This window comes from Palaemon carinicauda, chromosome 22 (genome assembly GCF_036898095.1).
Source record: "Palaemon carinicauda isolate YSFRI2023 chromosome 22, ASM3689809v2, whole genome shotgun sequence".
NCBI classification, from domain to species: Eukaryota; Metazoa; Arthropoda; class Malacostraca; order Decapoda; family Palaemonidae; genus Palaemon; species Palaemon carinicauda.
In genome coordinates this window covers 1243924-1268440 of record NC_090746.1, presented here as the reverse complement: position 1 = coordinate 1268440, position 24517 = coordinate 1243924, and the positions used below count along the sequence as shown (strand labels likewise).

At 43.5% G+C, this 24517-nt stretch overlaps 1 protein-coding gene across 1 annotated transcript in view; it reads left to right on the top strand.

Annotated features, from left to right (window-relative positions):
- LOC137616265 (UPAR/Ly6 domain-containing protein crok-like) overlaps positions 1-24517 on the top strand; it is a 69640-nt gene that overhangs the window by 33875 nt on the left and 11248 nt on the right. Inside the window, exon 2 of the mRNA XM_068345884.1 lies at positions 10304-10459. Within this exon, the coding sequence (XP_068201985.1) occupies positions 10304-10459 (156 nt within the window). The remainder of the gene's footprint in view (positions 1-10303; positions 10460-24517) is intronic.

The window sequence follows — 24517 nt, the reverse complement described above, 5'->3', positions numbered from 1 at the left end:
ACCTGTGGCCAGGTACTCAAGTACTTCTTGTTGACACCTCCTCAATTATTCCTCTGTCGTGCTTCCGGCAAGACGTTCTGGGATACGCTTATGTTCTTGGAGTATTTTCACGACTTTGGTGAAGTATTTCTCTTTGATTTCGGCTGTCGCTTTACTGGAAACTTCTATATTAGCTTAGTTAGCTTTTGGAATTAATTTGATTAATTATGGTGACGAAGAGAGTATGAACTCTCGTTCACCTTTCAATGGCCGACCCTTCCCTTAGACGGAAGTGTTGGTGTCTAAGAGAGTATAGACTTTCTTTCTTAATTTTGCTTAACAAAAGTTATAGATTTATTTTATATCTCTCCGCCTCTTATAGGCCTCTTCGATTAACTTCCTTTTATTATAAACTTATTAAAATTAATTTTTATATTTGTTTATATTCGACCTTCCTAATAGTAGGCGGTCTTTTCTTGGTACCGAAGTTAATTAACATTGAGCCCGTCATTTCGGTTTTACCTGTTAACATATTATGCTATTTCCGCCACAGAGTTTGAAAGAATTTCTTTGATAGTCTCGTACTGTTTTCAAAGTTGAACTAACGTTTTGTTTTGTCTCTGCAGTTGTTGACGTTCAGAACGTTCAACTTGCACTCTATCGTTACGATAGAGAAAGAATGTTCACGGTTTCACGTTGCAGTAAGAGTTACCGTGTCTAGCGTTTTGTTCATTCTTTCTTAACTTAATGGTTTTGATCCTAATAAAGGAACTTTTCAGTTTTTTCCTTTAACAATAATATGTTTTAACGATATATATGATTGGGCTCTTCTCTCAGGTTCTAAGTCAAGAGAGAGAGAGAGAGAGAGAGATAGAGACGGAGGGAGAAAGAGGATAAACGTTTCATTCAAGCCTGCCAGGCGTACGAGTAACGTCGTTATCGTTTTTGCTCTTCTCCCTAGTCTCTTTAGGGGAAGAAACTAAACGTTTCTAGAGTGATCTAGTGTTTAGTCTCTTTCCAGCCACTGAATTATCTTTCATTAGATTTTTTCTGTTACATTGTAATTCTGTTTTCGCAATTACTAACTTTTGAGAAAGGATAGAATTGCGTGTTTCAGGTACAAACCACTTAAAGTTTCGAGTTCAGTGAAATAAGTGCAAACAGAAATCAAAGTGATAAGTGATTAGCGCAAAGTATGTCAGTGTTGTGCGTGAGGGTACTTTTGTGCGCGCCAGTCGTCCTCCCAGTCCGGGACCTCTTGCAAGCTCCCAAGCCCAGGGGAGAAGCAATGTCGAAGGGCAGAAGGGTTCAGCAGGCCTTGATCGGCGCACAGAAGTATCCTCGGTGGTTGTGGGCGTGTCTTACCGAGACCGTCACTTCCACCCGCAGACGATTGAGCCCTTATTTTGCTCGTCTGCAGAAGAAATTTAGGGGAGAAAACGCTGGTCTCAGGTCTCAAGACCTTTTAAACGTAAAGTCCAGACCTATGCCAGACGTACGAAGTTAGAGTTCACAGTCATTGGGTTAGCTCTGACTCTCCTCAGTCATCAGTTGAATGCACTCCGCCTAAGAGGAGTAAGGTTCTGCCACAACAGAGCTCGACTGTTAAGGCTTTACCTCAGCCTACTGTAGTTTCTGCCGACCCCAAGTGGACTCTACTACAGTCCATGCAAGCACTGCTTTCGGACTTGATGCGTGAGTGTCGGGCTGAGAGTGTTGCGCCTCCGCCTCCGCCTACACTCCCTCCGCCTATGCTCGCTCCGCCTGATCGCAGTACCACCTGCCAGGCGTACGATGTTGTGGACTCTACTACAGTCCATGCAAGCACAGCTTTCGGACTTGATGTGTGAGTGTCGGGCTGAGAGTGTTGCTCCTCCGCCTCCGCCTACACTCCCTCCGCCTACACTCGCTCCGCCTGATCGCAGTACCACCTGCCAGGCGTACGATGTTGTGGACTCTACTACAGTCCATGCAAGCACAGCTTTCGGACTTGATGCGTGAGTGTCGGGCTGAGAGTGTTGCTCCTCCGCCTCCGCCTACACTCCCTCCGCCTACGCTCGCTCCGCCTGATCGCAGTACCACCTGCCAGGCGTACGATGTTGAGCCACGTGCTGAGTTTGCTGTTCCCAGTGGTGTTCAGCCTCCGCCTTCCTTAAGGCAACCTTTACAATGGGATCAGGAGGATTATACCTCTCTTCCTCCGCCTCCACTTGCTGCTCCACCAGTGATGCAGCACTCGGTTGAGGTACAACAACCTCTCCCGTCCATGAGTCAGTCTCCTCAGCTCTCGCTGCAGCGAGCTCAACCCTCCACAAGGCAAGCACCACAACACCTTAGCCTTGCGCCTCAGGAGCCTCAGCTTGCGAGACATTTACCTTGTTCTGCACAGCCTCTTCCTCATCGCGCTCCGCTCACACCACAGGAACTGGAACTTGCTACTCCGCTTCCGCCAACCGCTCAGCAAGCGCAACCCTTGGGTTCAACCACTCATGCTAGGAGTCAGCCTCCTCCACCCATGCGCCTTCCTTCTGCTTGTCTTTTATTCAGCCTTTGCAGACTGAGCCTCAGGTGTTCCCTCAACAGAGTCTTGAAGAGGAAACCACAACTATTGTTGTTCCAGCTCGTTCTGACTCTGCTGTTCAGCATACCTTACCTCCATTTTCAAACCATGGCAAAAATATGAATCATGAGTTATGAATGTAAGGTAAACATTATGTTGATTTTTAAACCCCATGCAAGCATGCATAAAGCACTCTAGCACTGGTCATGGAATTTCTGAGAAATGTTAAACGCCATGCACACGCTCTGCTTTCCTTACAGCAGGCTCTGCTTACAGCAGGCTCTGCTTACTACATGCTCAGCATACAACATGCTCTGCATTCAGCATGCTCTGCATACAACATGCTCTGCATACAGCATGCTCTGCATTCAGCATGCTCTGCATACAACATGCTCTACATACAGCATGCTCTGCATACAGCATACTCTGCATACATCATGCTCTGCATACCTTACCGCATGCTTCTCAGTCACACATCTTGGGTTGTTGCCAACTCACTAGACTGTCAAGCAGTTTCATAACGTTGCCTTCTAGTCTGCTGCTTTTGCACCAGTGAACCCTCACTCAGAGAACTTAGCTTTTCTAGGATAAGGTCCCTGTAGATGAGAAAGTTCTTTTCTCCCTCCTTCTGATATTCCCTTGAGGACTCTGTCATTTGGAGGGAGCCTTTAGCTGCATAACCTCTTATGGACTTTTATTTAAGCATAACATGCTTCCAGGGAAGGTTATGGTTCCACTTCAGTCGCTAATCCCGTCTGTTACCACACCTGCTCCCATAGACCTTGAGCTGTGTTGCATGACATGCAGTCCAAGCTTAGTCCTTGTTAGAGGATTTTTTGTTTACGGAGTCAATGTGTCACGGGGAAGACGTTCAACAACCAACAGAAGTGACTTGTTGTGACGCAGTGCGGCAACCTCAGCAACCCGTTAAGGAGTTGTCTGTACGACCCAGACAGTCTAGACAGATTCGGGTTGTCACTGTACTTCCTCGCTTGCCCATGATTGACAGTTCACAGACTGTGCAGCAGTATCATGATCTTGTGTCCGGCTCCGTCAGACGACTGGCTTTTAAGAGCTCCCACAAGTCGTCGCTGTCTGGAGATTTTCAAATGGACTATGGATCTGACCAAGGAACTGGGCCTCCTGGTCAATTTTGAGGAGTCTCAGCTCGTTCCATCCCAGACCATTGTCTCCTTGGGTATGGATCTTCAGAGTCGAGCTTTTCGGACTTTTCCGTCGGCCCCAAGGATCTTCCAAGCCCTAGAATGCATCCAGAGCATGCTGAGAAGGAACCGATGCTCAGTCAGGTAGTGGATGAGTCTAACAGGGACACTTTCATCGCTGGCCCTGTTCATCGTGTTAGGGAGAATCCACCTCCCCTCCCTTCAGTATCATCTAGCTGCTCACTGGATAAAGGACATGACGCTAGAGACGGTCTCAGTTCCTGTTTCCGAAGAGAGGAGGTCTTCTCTCGCGTGGTGTATGAACAGCTTTCTTCTCAAGGAAGGCTACCTTTGGCTGTTCAGAAACACGACCGCCGTCTCCTCTCGGACGCATCAGACACGGGCTGGGGTGCGACTTTGGACGGACAAGAATGCTCGGGAACATGGAATCAGGAGCAAAGGACACTTCACATCATTTGCAAGAAGTTGTTGGCGGTTATTCTGGCCTTGATAAACTTCAAGTCCCTCCAGCTTAACAAAGTGGTGGAGGTGGACTCTGACAACACCACAGCCCTGGCTTACATCTTCAAGCAGGGAGGGACTCTTTCGTGGAAGTTGTTCTAGATCGCAAGGGACCTACTCATCTGGTCTTTAGATCGAAAGCTAACTGGTAACGAGGTTCATTCAGGGCGATATGAATGTCATGGCAGATCACCTCAGACGGAAGGGTCAGGTCATCCCCACAGAGTGGACCCTTCTCAAGAATGTTTGCAACAGACTTTGGGCCCTGTGGGGTCAGCCAACCATAGATCTGTTCACTACCTCGATAACCTAGAGACTCCTGTTGTATTGTTCTCCGATTCCAGACCCAGCAGCAGTTCACGTGGATGCTTTTCTGCTGGATTGGTTCCATCTCGACCTGTATGCATTCCCGCCGTTCAAGATTGTCAACAGAGTACTTCAGAAGTTCTCCTCTCACTAAGGGACACGGCTGACGTTGGTTGGCTCCGCTCTGGTCCGAGAGAGAATGGTTCTTAGAGGTACTGCAATGGCTGGTCGACATTCCCAGGACTCTTCCTCTAGGAGTGAACCTTCTAAGTCTACCTCACGTAAAGAAGGTACACCCAATCCTCCACGCTCTTCGTCTGACTGCCTTCAGACTTTCGAAAGACTCTCAAGAGCTAGGGGCTTTTCGAAGGAGGCAGCCAGAGCGATTGCCAAAGCAAGGAGAACATCCACTCTCAGAATCTATCAGTCTCAAGGGGAAGTCTTCCGTAGCTGGTACAAGACCAATGCAGTTTCCTCAACCAGTACCACTGTAACCCAGATTGCTGACTTCCTGTTATATCTAAGGAAAGTAAGATCCCTTTCAGCTCCTACGATCAAGGGTTACAGAAGTATGTTGGCAGCGGTTTTCCGCCACAGAGGCTTGGATCTTTCCACCAACAAAGATCTACAGGACCTCCCTAGGTCTTTTGAGACCTCAAAGGAACGTCGGTTGTCCACTCCAGGCTGGAATCTAGACGTGGTCCTAAGGTTCCTTATGTCATCAAGATTTGAACCTCTCCAATCAGCCTCTTTTTAGGACCTCACATTAAAAACTCTTTTCCTCGTGTGCTTGACAACAGCTAAAAGAGTAAGTGAGATCCACGCCTTCAGCAGGATCATTGTTTTCACATCTGAAACGGCTACATGTTCCTTGCAGCTCGGTTTTTGCTAAACGAGCTTCCTTCACGTCCTTGGCCTAAGTCGTTCGAGATCCCAAGCCTGTCCAACTTGGTGGGGAATGATCTGAAAAGAGTACTTTGCCCAGTTAGAGCTCTTAGGTACTATCTAAAAAGGTCTTAACCTTTACAAGGACAATCAGAAGCCTTATAGTGTGCTATCAAGAAACCTTCTTTTCCAAGTTCTAAGAACTCAGTTTCTTACTATTCAGGCTTCTGATTAGAGAAACACATTCTCGTCTGAAGGAAGAAGACCTTGCTTTGCTGAAGGTAAGGACACATGAAGTGGGAGCTGTGGCTACTTCAGTGGCCTTCAAACAGAACCATTCTCTGCAGAGTGTTATGGATGCAACCTATTGGAGAAGCAAGTCAGTGTTCGCATCATTCTATCTCAAAGATGTCCAGTCTCTTTACAAGTACTGCTACACCCTGGGACCATTCGTAGCAACGAATGCAGTAGTAGGCGAGGGCTCAGCCACTACATTCCCATAATCCCATAACCTTTTAACCTTTCTCTTGAATACTTTTTATGGGTTGTACGGTCGGCTAAGAAGCCTTCCACATCCTTGTTGATTTGGCGGGTGGTCAATTCTTTCTTGAGAAGCGCCGAGGTTAAAGGTTGTGATGAGGTCCTTTAGTATGGGTTGCAGCCCTGTATACTTTAGCACCTTTGAGTTGATTCAGCCTCCCAAGAGGAACGCTGCGCTCAGTAAGGAAGACGATCTTATTAAAGGCAGAGTAACGGTTCAAGTCGACTTCCTTACCAGGTACTTATTATTTCATTGTTATTGTGGATAACTGATTATATGAAATACGGGATACTTAGCTATCCTTTAGTCTTGTACACTGGTTTTTCACCCACCCCCCTGGGTGTGAATCAGCTACATGATTATCGGGTAAGTTTAATATTGAAAAATGTTATTTTTATTAGTAAAATAAATTTTTGAATATACTTACCCGATAATCATGATTTAATCGACCCTCCCTTCCTCCCCATAGAGAACCAGTGGACCGAGGAATAATTGAGGAGGTGTCAACAAGAAGTACTTGAGTACCTGGCCACAGGTGGCGCTGGTAAATACACCCCCTTCTAGTATTGTGATAGCTGGCGTATCCCTCCATAGAATTCTGTCGGGCAACGGAGTTGACAGCTACATGATTATCGGGTAAGTATATTCAAAAATTTATTTTACTAATAAAAATAACATTTTTACATTTTTTTTTTTTCGATTTTATTTCCCTTCAAAAATAAATTTTTTGGGTCAGAATTTTAATTTTATAGTCGTAAAATAATCGACAATTATCCAGCAACCCACCATACAATTTTTATGCATATCCAAGAATAATTAGATTAGTAAATAACACCTTGAAATTGACATACCCTTCCTACATTTCAAGTGGCAGATTAGGGAGTCTGAGTCAGTGTGGTTGGCGGCCATTTTGTGGACATATCCGAAGCGTAAGTTGCCCTATCTATATATATTCTTGTTCCCTATAGAATTTGTGATATTTTGGTATATTTTTACCTGCATAAATATCATATTATATATTAAATATATGTATTTTTTTACGAAATTTCTAAGTACTCAAAAAATTACCTTTAGATATGGCCCCTGATATAAATGTAATTTACAAAATAATGAGATTTTTTTACATATTTCTATTTTAGGATAACATATGTTTATTCCCTAAAAAAATTAGCCACTTCCTATTTCATTTGGGTACCCAAAAAAATTCATGAAATTTGGACAAATTTTTTTGGCCAAAAAAAGTTACCCTTTTTTTCTCTTTTCAGATCTTCACCTCCATGGGTCTGACTTCATCCAAAATACATCAAGATGTGTCCTAAACATTCAAGAATCAATTCCTAAAAGGATTTGTGTATATATGTATAAACTTTTTTTTATGAATTTTTATGTAAGGTCTTTTTTTCTACTTAATTTTTTAAAATATTTATAATAAATAGTTTTTCTGCAGATGAGTAGTATTTATCTTTACAGTTGTTTTAAGCATTCATTGAAGTTTTTTTTGGCAAAAGAATAAAGGAGGTTACTGTAAAACCTGATTTTTCAAGAATTTTTTTTGGCGTCGAGGTCGTTCGCGTCCGAGTATACCCTTAAAGGGGTGTCCGAGGAGCGTACCTATCCAGGGTTAAGAGTCCAAGCCCCTTGCGAGGGTTAAAGCTCACGAGATCAGGGGCATTGCCCCCAAACTCTTTCAAGAGAAATTTTGCAGTGGGCCAAGTGCTGAAGGCTGGCATTTGGAAACACCAGACCACTTTTACGGCCTTTTACTTGAGGGAATTTATGCACAAATCCTTTGACACCTTTGTTCTTGGCCCTGTGGTAGCGGCTCAAGCTATTGTCTGACCTATCCAGTTCCTCCGGGACATGGAAGTCTCGTCTTGATTTTATGGTTTGTTTGGCAGTGTGAAAGCAGTCTGCATGTGATTTGCCTTTCTCTCTGTCTCCTCCCTTGGAGTTCCTTACATCAAGACAAGTCTTCCCAGGTAAGTTTGCTAGAGTTTGTTCACATGTATTCTGCCCCCGTCTTCTGCTAGGCAGGGAAGATGGTGGATGTATAAACCCTTTGCCTTTTGGTTTTGGAGGTTCATCCAGTCACTGTGACCCTAGGGTCGAGTCTCTCTTAAATTCACTCTCTCAGGTCGCGCGATGCTCATCCCAGTCTCTCAGTCCCCACCATCATCATGTCGGGTCAAGAGACAGGGGTAGATGGATTTAGTCCTCTGCTCTTATTCGAGACCAGGTCTGTATCCGGGCAGTTAGCTGTCCACAAGCAGCAAAGGCAGACCTCCCACTAACCTGTGAGTCTTCCATTATTAAATGATTATGAGGCATGTATATCCTGTCGGAACAAATGACAATTTGTCCTAAATTGTATTTTTCCTAGCTATACAAACCCTTAATCATTTAATATAAATGCCCGCCTCTACCACCCCTCTCATGTTCCATATTGAGCCTAAAGCGTTTGAATGAGGAAAGCGGGCTGGCGATGGGGGAGGGGGGGTTTGAGCTAAGTTCCGCCCCATACCGCCAGCCAACCAATCAGCACTACTGCCTGGTTTTCTTTCTCTTCTGCTGTTTCAGCTGAGCTTAAGCGAATCCCTATATTAAATGATTACGGGTTTGTATAGCTAGGAAAAATACAATTTAGGACAAATTATCATTTTTCAATTTGTAAGAGCTTTTATTTTATGCTCTTATTGACTGAAACGAGGTAGAACATTGCTTTGGACTGAGGAACAGAGAGATTTAGAATCTGAATCTGAGCGTCACAAGTTCTTGTTAGTTTTACACACACACATTAAAACAAAACACTACTTTTATTTCTTAAAAAGCGACATACTAAACATTATAGGTTGTAGACAACTGAAAAAGGAAACTAAAATGAAACATAGAAGGTAGTAGGTTGGCCAGGGCACCAGCCACTTGTTGAGATACTACTGCTAGAGAGTTATTGGGTCCTTTGACCGGCCAGTGGCTAGACAGTACTACATTGGATCCCTCTCTCTGCTTACGGGTCATTTTTCCCTCGTCTACACATTACCGTATAGTCTGGCCAATTCTTTCCTAATTCTTCTCTGTCCTCATACACCTGACAACACTGAGATTACCTAATAATTTTTCTTCACTTGAGAGGTTAACTACTGCACTTTGATTGTTCAGTGGTTACTTTCCTCTCGGTAAGGGTATATGAGACTCTACAGTAGCTATGGTAAGCAGCTTTTTTAGGACACTCGAAAATCACAACATTGTTCTCTAGTCTTGGGTAATGCCATAGCCTCTGTACCATGGTCTTCCATTGTCTTGGTGTAGAGTTCTCTTGTTTGAGGGTACACTCGGGCACACTATTCTATTTTATTTATGTTCCGGATGGTTGTTTAAAGTTTTTATAGCTTACACACACACACACACACACACATATATATATATATATATATATATATATATATAAATATATATATACATATATATATAAATATATATATATATATATATATATATATATATATATATATATATATGTATATATATATATATATATATATATATATATATATATATATATATATATATATATATATATATATATATATATATATATATATATATATATATATATATACACACATATATATATACATATATATATATATATACACACATATATATATATATATATATATATATATATATATATATATATATATATATATATATATTTATATATATATATATTTTTTTTTTTTTATTTATATATATATATATATATATATATATATAAAGATTTATTTTCAAAGTATTTTATTTTAATTGTCCATTACTGTACTTATCATGTAGTTTAGATATTTCCTTTCCTCACTGGGCTGTTTTTCCTGTAGGAGCCCTTATGCTTATAGCATCCTGCTTTTCCAACTCTGGTTGTAGCTTAGCTAGAACAGTAATAATAACATTGATGATAATAATAATGATAATGATGAGGATAATGATTAATGATGATAGGCTCACAAAAGCCTGATGTGTGGCATTGTGTAGCCATTTATAATGAAAGACTAGGGAGCTTGTGTAAAACAAGTAACCGCACCATTATCCATTGTTGTAATTCACACTGGTTGATATTGTCTATAAAATAAATTAATGGTTTATCATATGATGCTGAAGTTTGTATGTCTACTAAGAAACTTTTGAAGCACTTTTGACAAACAAGTTTTGAAGCCATTTTAATGGTATTTTTTTTTTAATGCCTAATTGATATCTAAATTTTGTAAACATTTTTGCAATTATCATTATTATTTTTTCAGAAATGCTTAACTATCAAGATAAGTGTTTTGTTCACATACAATTTTCTATTTACAGGTATCAAGTGTTGGTTTTGCAACAGTATGCTAGATCCATTTTGTAGTGATCCATTTGATAACTCCACTGCAAACCCAAAAGACTGTAGTTTAGCAGAGGAATTACCCCATTTACGAGGTGTCCCAGCAAATATGTGTCGCAAAATAAGAATGAAAGGTGAGATTCTCGTATATTTGTTCCTACTCATGTATAAACTATTTCATCTTTTAAAATAAGGGAATGTCTTTAACAGTGCTGGAATGTCCGTTGAACTGAGGTAGTTAGTTATAAGTGGTGAGTGTGGGCTATTAGCCCCACCACTTTCCTTCCCTCATCAGTTTTTTGCCCCCACCTTCCTTCTCTCTTTTCTTGATAGTTCTCATCCGTTTTTCTGACATTCCTGAGAACCCTGGCCCTGCAGACAGGTAGGAGGTATGTTGGAGGGTATTGCACGAAGAATTCTATCAGGAATATTTCTGGCTTTCTGTGGATCTGAAGGACACATAATTTTAACACCCATGCTTCAGTCCATTGTTAGCACCTCCCTTCTGTTATGGTTTAATGTACTAATTCAGGCCTGTGGGCTCCTCAGATGTTTTAGATGTTCATCTGTGTAGTAGCTTGGGTTTACCTCAAGGGATAGGTATGACCATGGATCTATCCCTCAAGTGGGTGACCTGGTCTCCATCTTGTGGCAATAGTGACAGAATCGAGTTTGGTTTTCTGCTTTGTCATGATCTAGGGATTGTGATAATTGAGGAAAGTCGAATTTCTTACTCAAGCAGAGGTCAATGCACTTGGGCATGCTGATAGCAACATTTGATCTGTTAGACAATTGCATCGGCAGGCCTGAGAAGGTAGTGCGTTCAATCTGTCATACAGAACTTAAACAGCACGGGCAGAATCTTCTTGGCCACCTTTCCTCTTTGGGGAAGCTCAAGCCTCAAATGAGGGCCTTTGCTAGGGATCTTTAAAAATATTGTTTGAAGAACCACTAGTTAGCCACCACAGATAGCCATCCCTCCATGTGCCAATGGGACAGGAGGCTTGGTTTAATCTCGACTCTAGGTTAATGAGGAACCCTCGTTCGCCTTCTTGTCATGCACTGTTCTTGGATATGTTGAAGGAAGGGAGGGACACACGCCAGAACAACAGGGACGTCTCAGTGGTATGGGCAAAAGAACCATTTGATCTTTAATGTCCTGGGGCTAGCAGCCTTCATTGCACTGCAAGCCTTACAAGATAGTTGACGAGGCATCTGGTTGGTTGGTGCAACACCATCACCATATTGGCTTTCGTCTACCTTTATGAGGTAACGAAGTAAATACATTTCGGGATGGCATTCTATGCTGGGGATTTGTCAACCAATCACAATCCGGGCAAGTGAAATGGGCTAGCACGCCCACCCAGTAGTCAAGAGAAGGTTGTAGAGTCATAGTGGTCCCTACATTGCAGCACCGGGAAGAGATTTCTGCTTGGAGGGTTCTCTGGGGATTTGCCTGGTCGCCATATACAGTAGTTAGACAGGAAGCACCCTGGGTTTTGCCCATTCCCCTCCTATCCAACCCCATTGTCTATATTTTAAGTAGCCTTCCAACACCCATGGGATCACTTGGAGGGTTACGTCCTGTGATCGTTCAACCCTGGTCCCTCAGCTAATCTAATGTGTGAGATTGTGCAGGATCTTGGGTTGATTCTGATGGCTCCCAGAACACCTTATGCTGAATGGTTTCCTGTTCTACCTTATCAACATCCCGAAGGAACTCTTTTGGTGCTCACCTCCAAGGAAGTGAGATATTCTCAATGATGGGTATTATAGAAGGAATTCTTCTCGAGTCTAATCATCTCTAGACCAGATCATGGCATTTCACATTTTCCTGGCTGGTCAAAGTCCCTCTCATTAGTGGCTGTCAAGGCTACCACTTGGACTTGAGCATGATCTTTAGACAGAAGGGGATAAACATCTCCTTTTTATAGGAAATACCTATGCTCAGTTTTGCTTTTAACAGTCATGTTGTGTTGGTACCTCATCCGAGCCTTTGACAAAGCTTCAGTCAGGGTTCTGACGCACCAAACTGTCTCTGCTGCCTTATTCGTCGAAGAGGTGAGGTGAGTGACATGGCCACTCTACCTTAGTCTCCCTCTTTAAGAGGTGTGGGAGCTCCTTGGTTAAGTGCCGTGGCACTTGGCTACACTCGGTTCCTGCCAGGCACGACCCCAGGTCATCCCATCTCTACGTGAAGCGTGGAGTGGCATGGAGAAGAGGAACCTTTTGCCCTGTGAGGATTTGGCACTTCCATCTGAAAAAGACCCGACACCTCAGACCTGAGTGTCAGCGACTATTCCTTAGTATGGGCAGAACCAAGAAAGAGGTGTCTCGAACAATCTTTCTGACTTGGGGGTCTATCTATAAGGTATATGCCTGAACTACTGAGAAATTATAGGTTCCATCTTGGACCAGAACTCGTAAAGTCATGGGCTAGGTCTCACCCTTGTCTTCGAGAGGAATCTTGCAGTAGGCCAGATGGCTTTCATCCTACATTGGTACTTACAAGCCGATTGATGCCTTTATGGTGGGCTCGAGTAGGGGTGTAGCGGGCCCAGATCTCTTACAGGGACGGTAAGCATCTTGTATATGGTAACTTGTAGCTATACAGTAAGTCTGGAATGAAGACAGAATAACTGGCTACATTCTTGCTGCCCCCAGTCTTAGGGACGAATAGTTGAAGGGGTACCCGTTGGATTTGACTTGATGCTGGCAATCTACACTTTTGAGCTCCAATTTTAGAACCTAGAAAAGATCTCCTCCATCCTCCCTAGATGAGGGGATGGATGATGAAATATATACCAACCCCTTGGTCGTCACATGCAAGGTATATTATTCCAGAATGCGATCCCCCTTGAGGGAAAGGGATTCCTCATTTGACTATCTACTAATATTTTTTGACAGGCCAAGCCCTAGCAGCCTATTTATCCTAATGATATATAGATTGGAGGTTGTTGGAGTAATCTCCCTTGCTCTTATGTGGTACAAGGTAAGGACATTTCCAGGGAAGAAAATGACGTTACCAGTTTTGTTCTAGATAGACTTCTGACCCACCAAGCACCGAGTCTCTACATAAAGGACGATGGTTTGTATCCGGGTAGGAACAAATCACAAATTTTTTTTCAAGTAATTTGTATTTTTCGTAGCTATACAAACCTGAGTCTTTTATATTATGTTTACCTCCTCAAGCAACCCTCTCAATCCTGAGCCAAAAGGTCACAAGTTAAACCATTCAACGGCCATCCATCTTTTGTGCTGAAAAATATTCCATACATGAAGGACTTAGGTTAATATAGCTAGGAAAAATACAAATGACTAAAAGAAATTTTTATATTTAAGCATTTGCCCCATTCTTCATGATTCTCATCAAGTAGTAGACAAGTTCTGAAATTCTCTTATGGCAGAGATGACTCAGAGTGGTTCAAATAGATGTGGTCTCTTGATAGTGGGGTCACTAATCATTCTGCTAAAGAGGAAAGATATTCTCTTAACAGTCATACTGCCGCCTACAAGACCAAAACATTCTCAATCTTCATCTGACCACATGGAGATCACCATCTACTCAGATCAAAGTGGTATTGTAAGTTTTCCTGATTGTCCATCATTGCAGCCAAAAGAAGTCAACTAATGAGTTAAACCACTGGAAGAGATAAGGGAATATTTAATCTAAATTATCGTCAAGGCTTTGCCTTCGAGGAAGAACTGCAATGGTCTTTGATAAGAATTGAAATAATTTTTGTCTAAGAATTATTTTAAGAGATATTTGTATCGCTACAGTACATAAGTAAATATCAATATTATAAATACAATATTTGCTCAGTAATGCAATGTACTGTACTTTAGAGCCTTTAGGCTGTCTGTAAAATCTAGTAATTTATTTATTTTTATATTGTAATCTGTACGCTACGGTATATGGCTTTGTGTTTGTTGGTACTTTGCTGATTAGGAAATGTAATTGTTGTTTGGCTTTTTCTGTATCAAGTTGTTGTTTCCTGTCACTGAGTGATTGTCTTTATAAAGTTGGAAAATAATTTTTCTTCAAGTGATTCTTCACAGTCCTCTGAATGCCTTATCTTCACAATTTGTTTGAACATGTATTTAAAATGAGGTGATGCCCATTTAAAAGTCACTGTAAAGTGATTTTTTAAAAATAAGTTATAATAAACAAAAATTCTTTATTCCTACGCGGATACAATATTCCGAGTCATTTATATGGGGTTACTTCTAGTTTCATTTTCTACGGCCAATGAAAAAGAAATCTGTAGATTACGTCATACTGCATTGCTGGGGAACTGCTGCACATGGTGCGCTCCACTTGTAAAGAAGCACTTACTCACAGCACTTCGAGCTGGGAAGGAGGTCGGACTTGCCTTCCTTCTCTTCTACGATCAGACAACCCCATCGCCTACTCTTACCCTTATGGTGCTTGTGCCTTTTGTGTCATTGACATTCTTTGTCACTTGCGTACAGTACTTTATTTTTTGTGAGTTACAAGTGGGAGCTTTTCGACATAACTATTGAATTTCGTATTTGATGCGTTCCTTTTCTGGATGAAATGGTCGCCCTGGGGTACATTCATGAGCCGGTTAGAAGTGGATCCTCACCCTTTTGTCCATCGTGGCGAGGTAAAAGTTGTTTGTGGAATTTCTATATGAGTATTGTGGGGAGTGGTCATCCTCCCAGCGGGATAGATATCATTCTCGTCGTAAGAAACAAGCTAAGAGAGGTCATTCCCCTCCTGTTAGCAGTGAGAAGTGTAAGATGGGTTTGTTTAACATTTTATCACCTAGTGTTGATAATGTGCAGTATGAGATTGATCTTGTTCTTATTGCGGATCCCCTGGCTATGGCCGCTGTGCTCCCTGAGCCGGATCTGTTAGATGCTTCTCCCCCTGATTATTCTATTATATCTAGATCTCCCTCACTCCCTACGAGTGTGCTGAGTGGATATTTATATTTATCAATTAGACTATGCGGATAGGATGTTGACCCCTTTAGAAGTGTCTCCAGTCGGAACAGTGAAAGCATCTCCTCATTTCTGGAGGGACCTTAGATTTTAGCCTGTCATTTCCCACTGTACTGAGGCAGCCTTATTGGAATATCCTGATTACCAATCTCCAACTCTTCTTGATGAGCAAGGCCCACCTCGTGCGCCTAGGGGCCTCGGTAGAAAACTCCTCTGAAAAGAGCCAGGAAGGAATAAAGAGATTTTTCATTTCTACTATGAAGGTGGTCAGACCACTTTGGCTGCGTCCACCCCCACAAGAATTGACAATGCCTTCATGCTCAAAGCAGGCCTCTCCTTCAAAGCCTAATAATGCTGTGAAATAGTGTGTCACTCATTCTGCCCTACCAAGAATTTATTTGAAGAATTCAGTTGGGCCGAACGTTCAGATTAACAAATTTGAATATGCCGCTGTATCTAAACAGGAAGATGTCACTGTGCGCACCGCCTTATCTGTACGTGAAATTATTACCCTGCAGTCTATGCATGCCGACAGGTCGAGGCAAGTTGTCGCCTCTAAGTGTCATGACATCGCTTAATGCTACGCCATTTTGACGTGTGAGCTATTCCTCCGTGTCATAGTGATGCTAGGAAGAATGTGACTATACGCCTGCCGGACTTTAGAGGATGTAGTAGATCCTCTCCACATTAGTTTAGAGTTTCCCCTGTGTTTTATAAACTTTCGGCTAGAAATGAACGAGATAATTGGCTAGGAATCAAAACCTCACCCTACCCTAATAAGAACCCTGTGTCTTACGCTAAAAACAAACCCACCAATCTTCTAGATAGACCTCGTTCTAGCACTTGGTCTGACGATCATGATAATAATGATAAATGTTCTATGGAACCTCATTCCCTTTCAATAATTCTTTGCAGGTACAGAAAGAGGATAAGGGGCGTGAAAAGTGTCCTCCCTTTCTGTGGTTCTCACTGTAGGCATCCTATTTGGCAAAGTGCTGAGAACTTTCTCTCGCCTCACAAATCGAGTTCTTAGAGAGACTTCAACTCCTCTGCCTACCGCTCTGGATATAGAGGCGAACGTTCTTACGATGGAAGTGAACTAAATCCTCCCACTTCTCCGACTCCTCTTCCTGTCAATACTCAAGGGAGAGGAAGGACATTAGAGGAAAGATTATGAGTTCGTTAAAATGGAATGATCTCATCAAGATATCATTACCATTGATGACTCCCCGGATAACCTTATTGCAAGTGAGAGTGCAAGCTCTGCTGATGTACTGTACTCCCTTTTGAGGCCCCGGTATCTAGCTCTGAAGTCTCTCATTTTATCAAAATTGTGAGCCTCATCCGCCGTTTAAGGGGTTTGGATGAGCCTCTCAGTGCAGACCCCTAACAGACAGTGCACTATCAACACTACCTTCCCTCAGTCTCAGAGCCCCAGACTCAGTTTTGATGTGGCTTTTTCTAACCAAACTAAGGACACACTTCGACTTTCTGAATACTCAAGTCTCTGCTACAGAAAACTTGCTAAAGGAGAGTAGATCCTCAAAGCTTCCTCCCTTAGCTCTGTCACGCTAGGAATGTTTTTACATTAACTCTGGTGCCTTTCAGACTCCTCTTTCTATTGATCCTGATGTGGCTAACTTAGTCCCATTAGTACCGGTGGAAAGACTACCGAATCTACTCGCCACAATTTCAGGACTGGAACTGGCTAATATGGAGGAGGTAGCAGCCATGTCAACCATACAAGCATGCTCGTGGAAAGACCACGGGTCTGGGCATTATTGGGTTTTGCCGTATCACGAAACCTCAAAGACGATCATGTACAGGAACAATTCAAGGAACTTTCAAGATCAGGTGCTAAAGCCATAGAGTTCCTTCTTTATCAGAATGTCTTTCTTTGGGGAAAGTGCATTCTGAAGAGGCACAAGGCTGTCGTAACTAAATGATCCAGACAGCTGTCCCCTAGAGATGCTTTGGTCTTGAGAAACTCGGACCTAGTTAACACTCCCTCCCTTTATCCATCCTCAGATGTAGCTAAGGCAGTTAAAAAGATAGAGGCAGGGATAAAACGGATTTTGAGCAAAGCAAAAAATCTATTTTTGGGGGAGATTGCCATGTCGTCCTGATGGAAGGTTCCTTTAGGTAGCTTTCTAAGGGATATTTGCTACAGTGATACTCCCGGAGAATTATACCGAAGGTCTCCAGGATTCTAACTCCTGGCGCGGGTATCCAATTAAGGATATCGCATAATATCAGGGGACGTATTTTTTAGATACGACACATAGCAATCTTCACCCCGAATAGATTTAACTCTTTGATGTAAGGGGGAAAAGTGGCGAAAGAAAGGGGTGCCGATCTAGGTACCCGGAGGACCTTCTATCCTTACTACTACCGGCCGCCATTCCTTTACTTGTCTTTAAGCAGGAATAGCCGCAGATACACTAGTTTTGGGTGGGTCCATCAGGACGACATGGCAATCTCACCCAAAAATAGATTTTTTGCTTTGATCAAAATCCGTTTTTTGGGCTCGGCCATGTCGTCCTGATGGAAGCATACCAGAGAATTAAGTTGAAAGTACTATATCTGTGGGTTTGTGTATGTGCCTTCTACCTTGAATGGATTCCTTATCTGGTCTTCTAGACCTGTATATAAAATTCCAGTTAACTGTCATTTCCACTAAGCCTCTGGAACTGGCTTTGTTCTTCCTGCCCCCTGCAGGAAAAGTGTCGACTTCGACAATAAGGATTCAAGGTTTGTATTTCCGTTGGAACAAAAGGGAAACTTTTAATTGCCTTGGAAATCTGTACTGATTTCATATCTATATATATAGGGATAAATAAAACTCTGGCATGTTTTATTTAAATGCAACTGAGGTATCAAAAATAAGACCCGGATACATTTTGTATCTTTATTTTGCAACTAAATTATCAAATGTAGTTACAACAAGGTAAGAATCTGATCCAGCATTAATACACATCAGGGTTCATATATTGACCTGTAAAGGAAGAATATGTATAATTTCATTATCGGAATAATGCCACTCAATGGAGATGTGAAACTAAATCTGTCTGACTTGCTCAGATTTTGGACATGCGTAAACACTGTGATGCAAACGTTCACACGGCACTGGTGTTATTGGTGAGATTATGCACCTATATAGAACAGTCTGTTAATCACCGTAATGATTTGCACTAGAAGGTACGAATACCCATGCACCCGATACACTGTTGAGTCCCAAAACAGTTCACTGTTCATCGCAGCACTAGACGACAGGTTTTATGACACTACCCGCCGCCACCACAAAGTGTTTTATCTCATGCACTTGCTGCGCATAGTGTTTATAGAAGACCCTGGATGATTTCCACCCCGTGTATAAGTGGAGCCTCTCAAAGTCCTTGTGTTGAAAGAGATTCAACTAAGAAGCAACTTTTCTCGGATTGTGACCTGCGGGTGTACTGTCAGGATCCGCTCTGCGAATAAAGTAGGTGAGCTTCGCTCTCAGTTGTCTTAGGGATAGGTTTGATCCTGAAGTTTCGCCTCTGAAGAGCTGTCCTCCCTTGAAGTCTGAAGTTCTTCGAAGATAGACCTTAAGACACTCAACTGGGCATAGAGAGATATCTTCCTTCAGTGGGCAGATTCTCCAAGGACCCCACCTCTTAGTGGGTTGCTCATTCTTGGCAAGAAAGGTAGGATCAGGAAAAAGGTTCAGTTCTCCTGTGTCTAGGAACTGAATATGGCCTTTGTTTCTGGATAAGGCCACTATTTCACTAACTCTAGCCCCTGAGGCTATTGCAAACAGAAAGATGACTTTCTGTGTTAGATCCTTTAGAGTACTTTCCTCATTGTTTAGGTTCGAATCATAGTGCAAGACTTGGTCCAAAGACCACGTGATGGGCTTTGGAGGGGTTGCTGGCTTGAGTCTAGCGCATGCTTTTGGGATCTTATTAAAGATTTCACTAGTGAGGTTCACCTCAAAGGAGTACAGAAGTGGTCTAGTCAGGGCCGACTTACATGTGGTAATCGTGGTGGAAGCCAGGCCTTGTTCGTGTAGGTATATGAAGAAAGCGAGACAGAAATCTATCGATATTTCTGTTGGTTTCCTTGTTTTTACAAAGGACACCCATTTCTTCCATGACGATTCATATTGTCTCGTAGTCGAACTTGACTTCTACTCTTCGATGAAATCAACTTTATCTTTCGAGATCCCAAACTTTTTGTTCGCCGCTAGGGCGAGAAAATCATGAGATGTAGGTTGTTGGTTCTTGATGATGAAGCGTAGACAGTCGACTTCTGGACCAGTTGGGATAAAACTGGGTTTGGCAGAGGAAACAGCTTCAGTTTCAATTCTAGAACTAGAGGGAACCAATTGCTTTTGGGCCATTTGGGGGCCACTACTGCTGCTGTCCCTCTGAAGGATCTTAGCATGTTGAGGACTTTTAGCAGGAGATTGGTTGGTGGAAACAGGTAAATGCGATTCCACCTGTTCCAGTCGAGGGACATGGCGTCTTATCGCTTCTGCTTGAGGGTCCGTGTAAGGGGCTACGTAACGAGGTAGTTTCTTGTTGTCACTGGTTGTGAAGAGGTCGATCTGCAGTTCCGGGACTTTTTCCTAGATGAAGGAGAATGAGTCTGCGTCTAGGGACCATTCTGTCTTTATCGGCTTTACCCTGGATAGAGCGTCCGCCGTCACATTGCGGAACCCTTGTAGGTGAACTGCTAAGTGCCATCCGCTCTTCCTTGCCAGGTAGAAGATGGCTAATATCACATGGTTGATGTGAGGTGATCTCAAGCCTTGTCGATTTAGACGTTTTACTATCACTTCGTTGTCCAGGACCAATCTGATGTGGATTGCTCTGCTTAGGGATAGTTTCTTCAACGTCAGGAAAACTGCCATAGCTTCCAAAGTGTTGATGTGAAAGGTTTTGAACTGGTGCGACCAATTCCCTTGCACTTTTCTCTCGTAAGAATGGCCTCTCCATCCTTCCAAGGAGGCGTCCGTGTGTACCACCACTGATGGTTGTGGTGCTTGCAGGGGAATTGTCCATGCTAGGCTCTTGGCTGTTGACCACGGCCTTAACAGCGTGCGCAATAGGGTCGGGGGTCGACCTTAGTTGATCTCTTCAAGCTTAGGATGCGTGTCTTCTCCAGACTTCTGACGCATCCTTTAGACGTGCTTTTAGCACCGGGTCTGTCACTGCTGCAAACTGGAGAGAGCCCAATACTCTTTCCTGTTGACGTCTTGAAATCCTCTTGTGACGGATTAGTCTCTTGACAGCTTCCGCTATCTCTCTCCTCTTCTTGGATGGAATGGATAGGTGGTGTGACTTCAAGTCCCATTGGATTCCTAACCATTGGAACTTCTGAGCTGGAGAAAGGCGAGACTTCTTGCGATTGATCTTGAAGCCCAGGTGTTCTAGGAACTGGATCACCTTTGTGGCTGCTTGCAGACAAGTAGCCTTGGATGCTGCCCACACCAGCCAATCGTCTAGATATGCTACCTCTTGAACTCCTTCGGAGCGTATCTGCTGGATGATTGTGTCTGCTAGCTTCGTGAATATCCTTGGGGCTGTGTTCAGTCCAAAGGGCATTGCTCTGAAGACAAATTTCTTCTTCTGTAGCTTGAATCCTAGGTAGGAGGAAAAGGGGCGGCTGACTGGCAGATGCCAGCAAGTGTCTGCCAGGTCTATTGAGACTGTGTACGGCCCTTTGGGTAGAAGGGTCCTTATGTGTTGCAAAGTAAGCATTCGGAACTTGTTGTTCTCGATGAACTTGTCTAGAATGACTCTGAGTTTGTCTGAGTCTTTCTTGGGAGTACAAAACAGCCTTCCCTGGAATTTGATGGACTTCGCTTTCCTTATGACCTTGTTCAAGAGTTCTAAGGTATATTCTTCTAACGAGGGGGTGGAGTGTTGTAAGAATTCTGGAAAACGGGGTGGAGTTTTGTTCCATCTCCACCCGAGTCCATTCGTGATTAGGCTGTGGGCCCAGGGATCGAAGATCCAGCGATCCCGAAAGTAATACAGTTTGCCCCCTACCTGGAACCCCTCATTGCTGGGGGGTCCTGAGGACATGTTTCCCTGACGACGTCCTCGTCGGCTCCGTGAGGGGTTTCTGGAGGAACTTCTCCTTTGGCCTTTTCCTTTGTAAGGGTGAAAGGTGGTCAAGTGCTTCTCAAAGCCAGGGTTAAATGCTGGCGACTGGGCTACCAGCTGTTGAGGGACCATCTGGAAGGTGGTCTGAGGCTGGGCTACCAGTTGAGGCCATGGTCACGGCCGGAAGTTGCGCAGGTCTGCGTGGTCTCCTTACCTTTTTGTTCTTAGGCTGGGGATCTCCGTCTGAGGAAGATTTCCTCTTTGAGGTCATGCCTCACTCTTAGAGAAGGATCCTATTCTCCGTGGCTGCTCTGGCTATGACCTCTCGGACCATTTCCTGTGGGAAAAGGTCCTTACCCCAGATGCATGGTGAAATCAGCTTCCTGGGTTCGTGTTTCACTGTCACTGAGGCAAACACGTACTCTCTACAGGCTCTCCTTGCCCTGATGAAAGCATATAAGTCCTTCACAAGGGTTCCCATGTGAGACTTAGCCAGGAAAATATAAATTTCTGGGGTGTTATGTAGACCTGCGCACATTTCCAGCCAGTTCTGATGAGAAAGGGAGGCCGCAAGTCTCTCTTTCGTCTCCTGTTCCCTCCTCAGAAGATGGTCTGGCAACTTCGGAAGGTTCTCATTGAACTATTGGCCCTGCTATCTGTGGATCCAATTTCGAGATGGAGAATGTTAGGGTGACGTCTTTCCACTTCTCCTCGCAGGTAGGCATTGCTAGAGAGAATGGTTTGCATTCCTCTGAGTTGGGCAGGGTTTGCCCTCTTCGACTGCCTTGATGACAACGTCTAGAGCTTTCTCCGAAAAGGGGAAAGAGATGGAGGAAGGAGCAATAAAGGTGGGATGCCTCTTACTCAGTGCTGAGACTTTGGAGTTGGTGTATCCGGCTCCTTTCAAGGACTTTAAAAGGATGGCTTGCCCCTTGTCATGTTCGAAGACAATGACTTCCTTCGGTACCGTTTCTTCACGGGATGTAAGTCCATCCTGCAGTCTCACGTAACAGTCTATGTAAGCTGAAAAGCTGGGCCAGAACTCAAGATCTTCAAACAGTTTGGCTCCCAACTTCTCCGAGACGAATAGTTTCCCATTCATCATGGGCATATGCTCCGCGTACCTCCAGGGGTTGGTTTCGGAGGAGTGAGGGAGATCCGATACTCTAAGAAGCCCCTGGAAGGTCCAGGGCAGTCCCTTTCCTGTATCAGTCCCTGATTTTGTTGAATAGACTGCTTCATCATCTCCTGTTCCTTCTGGAATGCTTCCAACATCCGCTGGATTGATGTGAGGATCGCTTCACTCTTGTTGACCTGTGTCGCCGGTTGAGGAGTTGGGGTTGAAGAGGTTGATGGCATAGGTTGGTATGCCGTCACGGTGAACTGAGGGTCCTCAGTTACCATCGAAACGGATCCATCTTCCTCCATTCGTGATTGTTCCACGTCTTCTTCAGGGCCTCCTTGCAGTAGGTCCTGTTCCGTGTCTGTGGACACTTCTGACATCTGTTCTTGGTGGATGCCCATGCCTTCTAGTGCCTTGTGTATGTCTGCATCGATCTTCAGCTGTATGAGAGGAGGCTGGACTTGTTCCTGGGGCACTACCGCGTTTACTAGAGCCTTGGGGAACAGAAGGCACCTTAGGGAGTCATTGGGTAGGTATGGTCCCGGAGAGTTCTTTTGGAACCCTCTTACCCACCTACGAAGGGTCTCCCTCGCTGTGTCCCTAGTCTCCAAGTTGACTGGGATGGCCTCTACGAAGCCGTTGGCCAGCAGGGTTGAGCAGGTGGAGCAACCCTTCGGGTCCCAATACTTTAGGACTCCCGACACGATACAGCAGGGGGCATGAGTCCTGCACATCGTGTGTCCACAAAAGTCCTTACCCTTGTGGTTGCAGAACAAGGCTGCACACTTCACCATAGGCTCCTCCTGTAAAGGAAATGGATGCAATGAGTATTGTGGTTTTTATATCATTGATATAAAAGCATACATTTTATTAACAATAGTAATCACTATTGTATATAATAGCTTAGGATAGTAAGCTGGAAGGAAGTAGAAAAGACACACATCTGTTTCCTCTCCCAGGCCATTGCTGGGACCACTGTCAGTAATAATATTTGGATTCCCTGGTAGGGAGAATACAATTCCCTGGTAGGGAGAATACAAGGTAGAAGAAACTTTAGGAACTTGAGACAAGGTTAGTAAGTGTTTATACTAACATTATCCACCTTTAGTATATATTAATACTGATCGGTGATTTTTTAGGGTCCGGATGATCGAAGAAACCATCTGGGTGTTGAGGGATTACTCAACCTCAACATAATATCATGGTCCCAACAATAGACTGTGATAGAAAACACAGAGTATGTTAGAAAATATGTGTACTACTGTATATTTGTATACTGTAGTTCAACTGGCACACTGCCGGGGTTAGGTTAGTACCTGGCGGCACTAACTGATAAATATCTCCTATATAAACTTTAAAAACTTTAACAAAACAGGAGGAAGAGAAATTAGATAGAATAGTGAGCTCGAGTGTAACCTCAAACAAGAGAACTCTAACCCAAGACAGTGGAAGACCATGGTACAGAGGCTATGGCACTACCCAAGACTAGAGAACAATGGTTTTATTTTGGGAGTGTCCTTCTCCTAGAAGAGCTGCTTACCTTAGCTAAAGAGTCTCTTCTACCCTTACCAAGAGGAGAGTGGCCACTGAACAATTAATGCAGTAACCCCTTGAGTGAAGAAGAATTGTTAGGTAATGTGTTGTCAGGTGTATGAGGACAAAGGAGAATATGTAAAGAATAGGCCAGACTATTCAGTGTGAATATGTATAGGCAAAGGGAAAATGAACCGTAACCAGAGAGAAGATCCAGTCAAAAGACCCCATAACACTCTAGCGATAGTATCTCAACGGGTGGATAGGACGGGCAATCCTCCCACATGTCCACATGTGAGGGGATGCCTGCAAAGCCACTGGCTAAGGTGGCTGCAGCACGAGGCCGAACTTGGACGGTTGAGGTGATTTATTCAGGGTATCGCATCCCGTTCATTTCATCTTTCCCTCCACTAACTTTTGATCCAGTCCCAACGAATTCCTGTGCGAAGGGATCCGCAATGGAGTTAGTGCTCTTC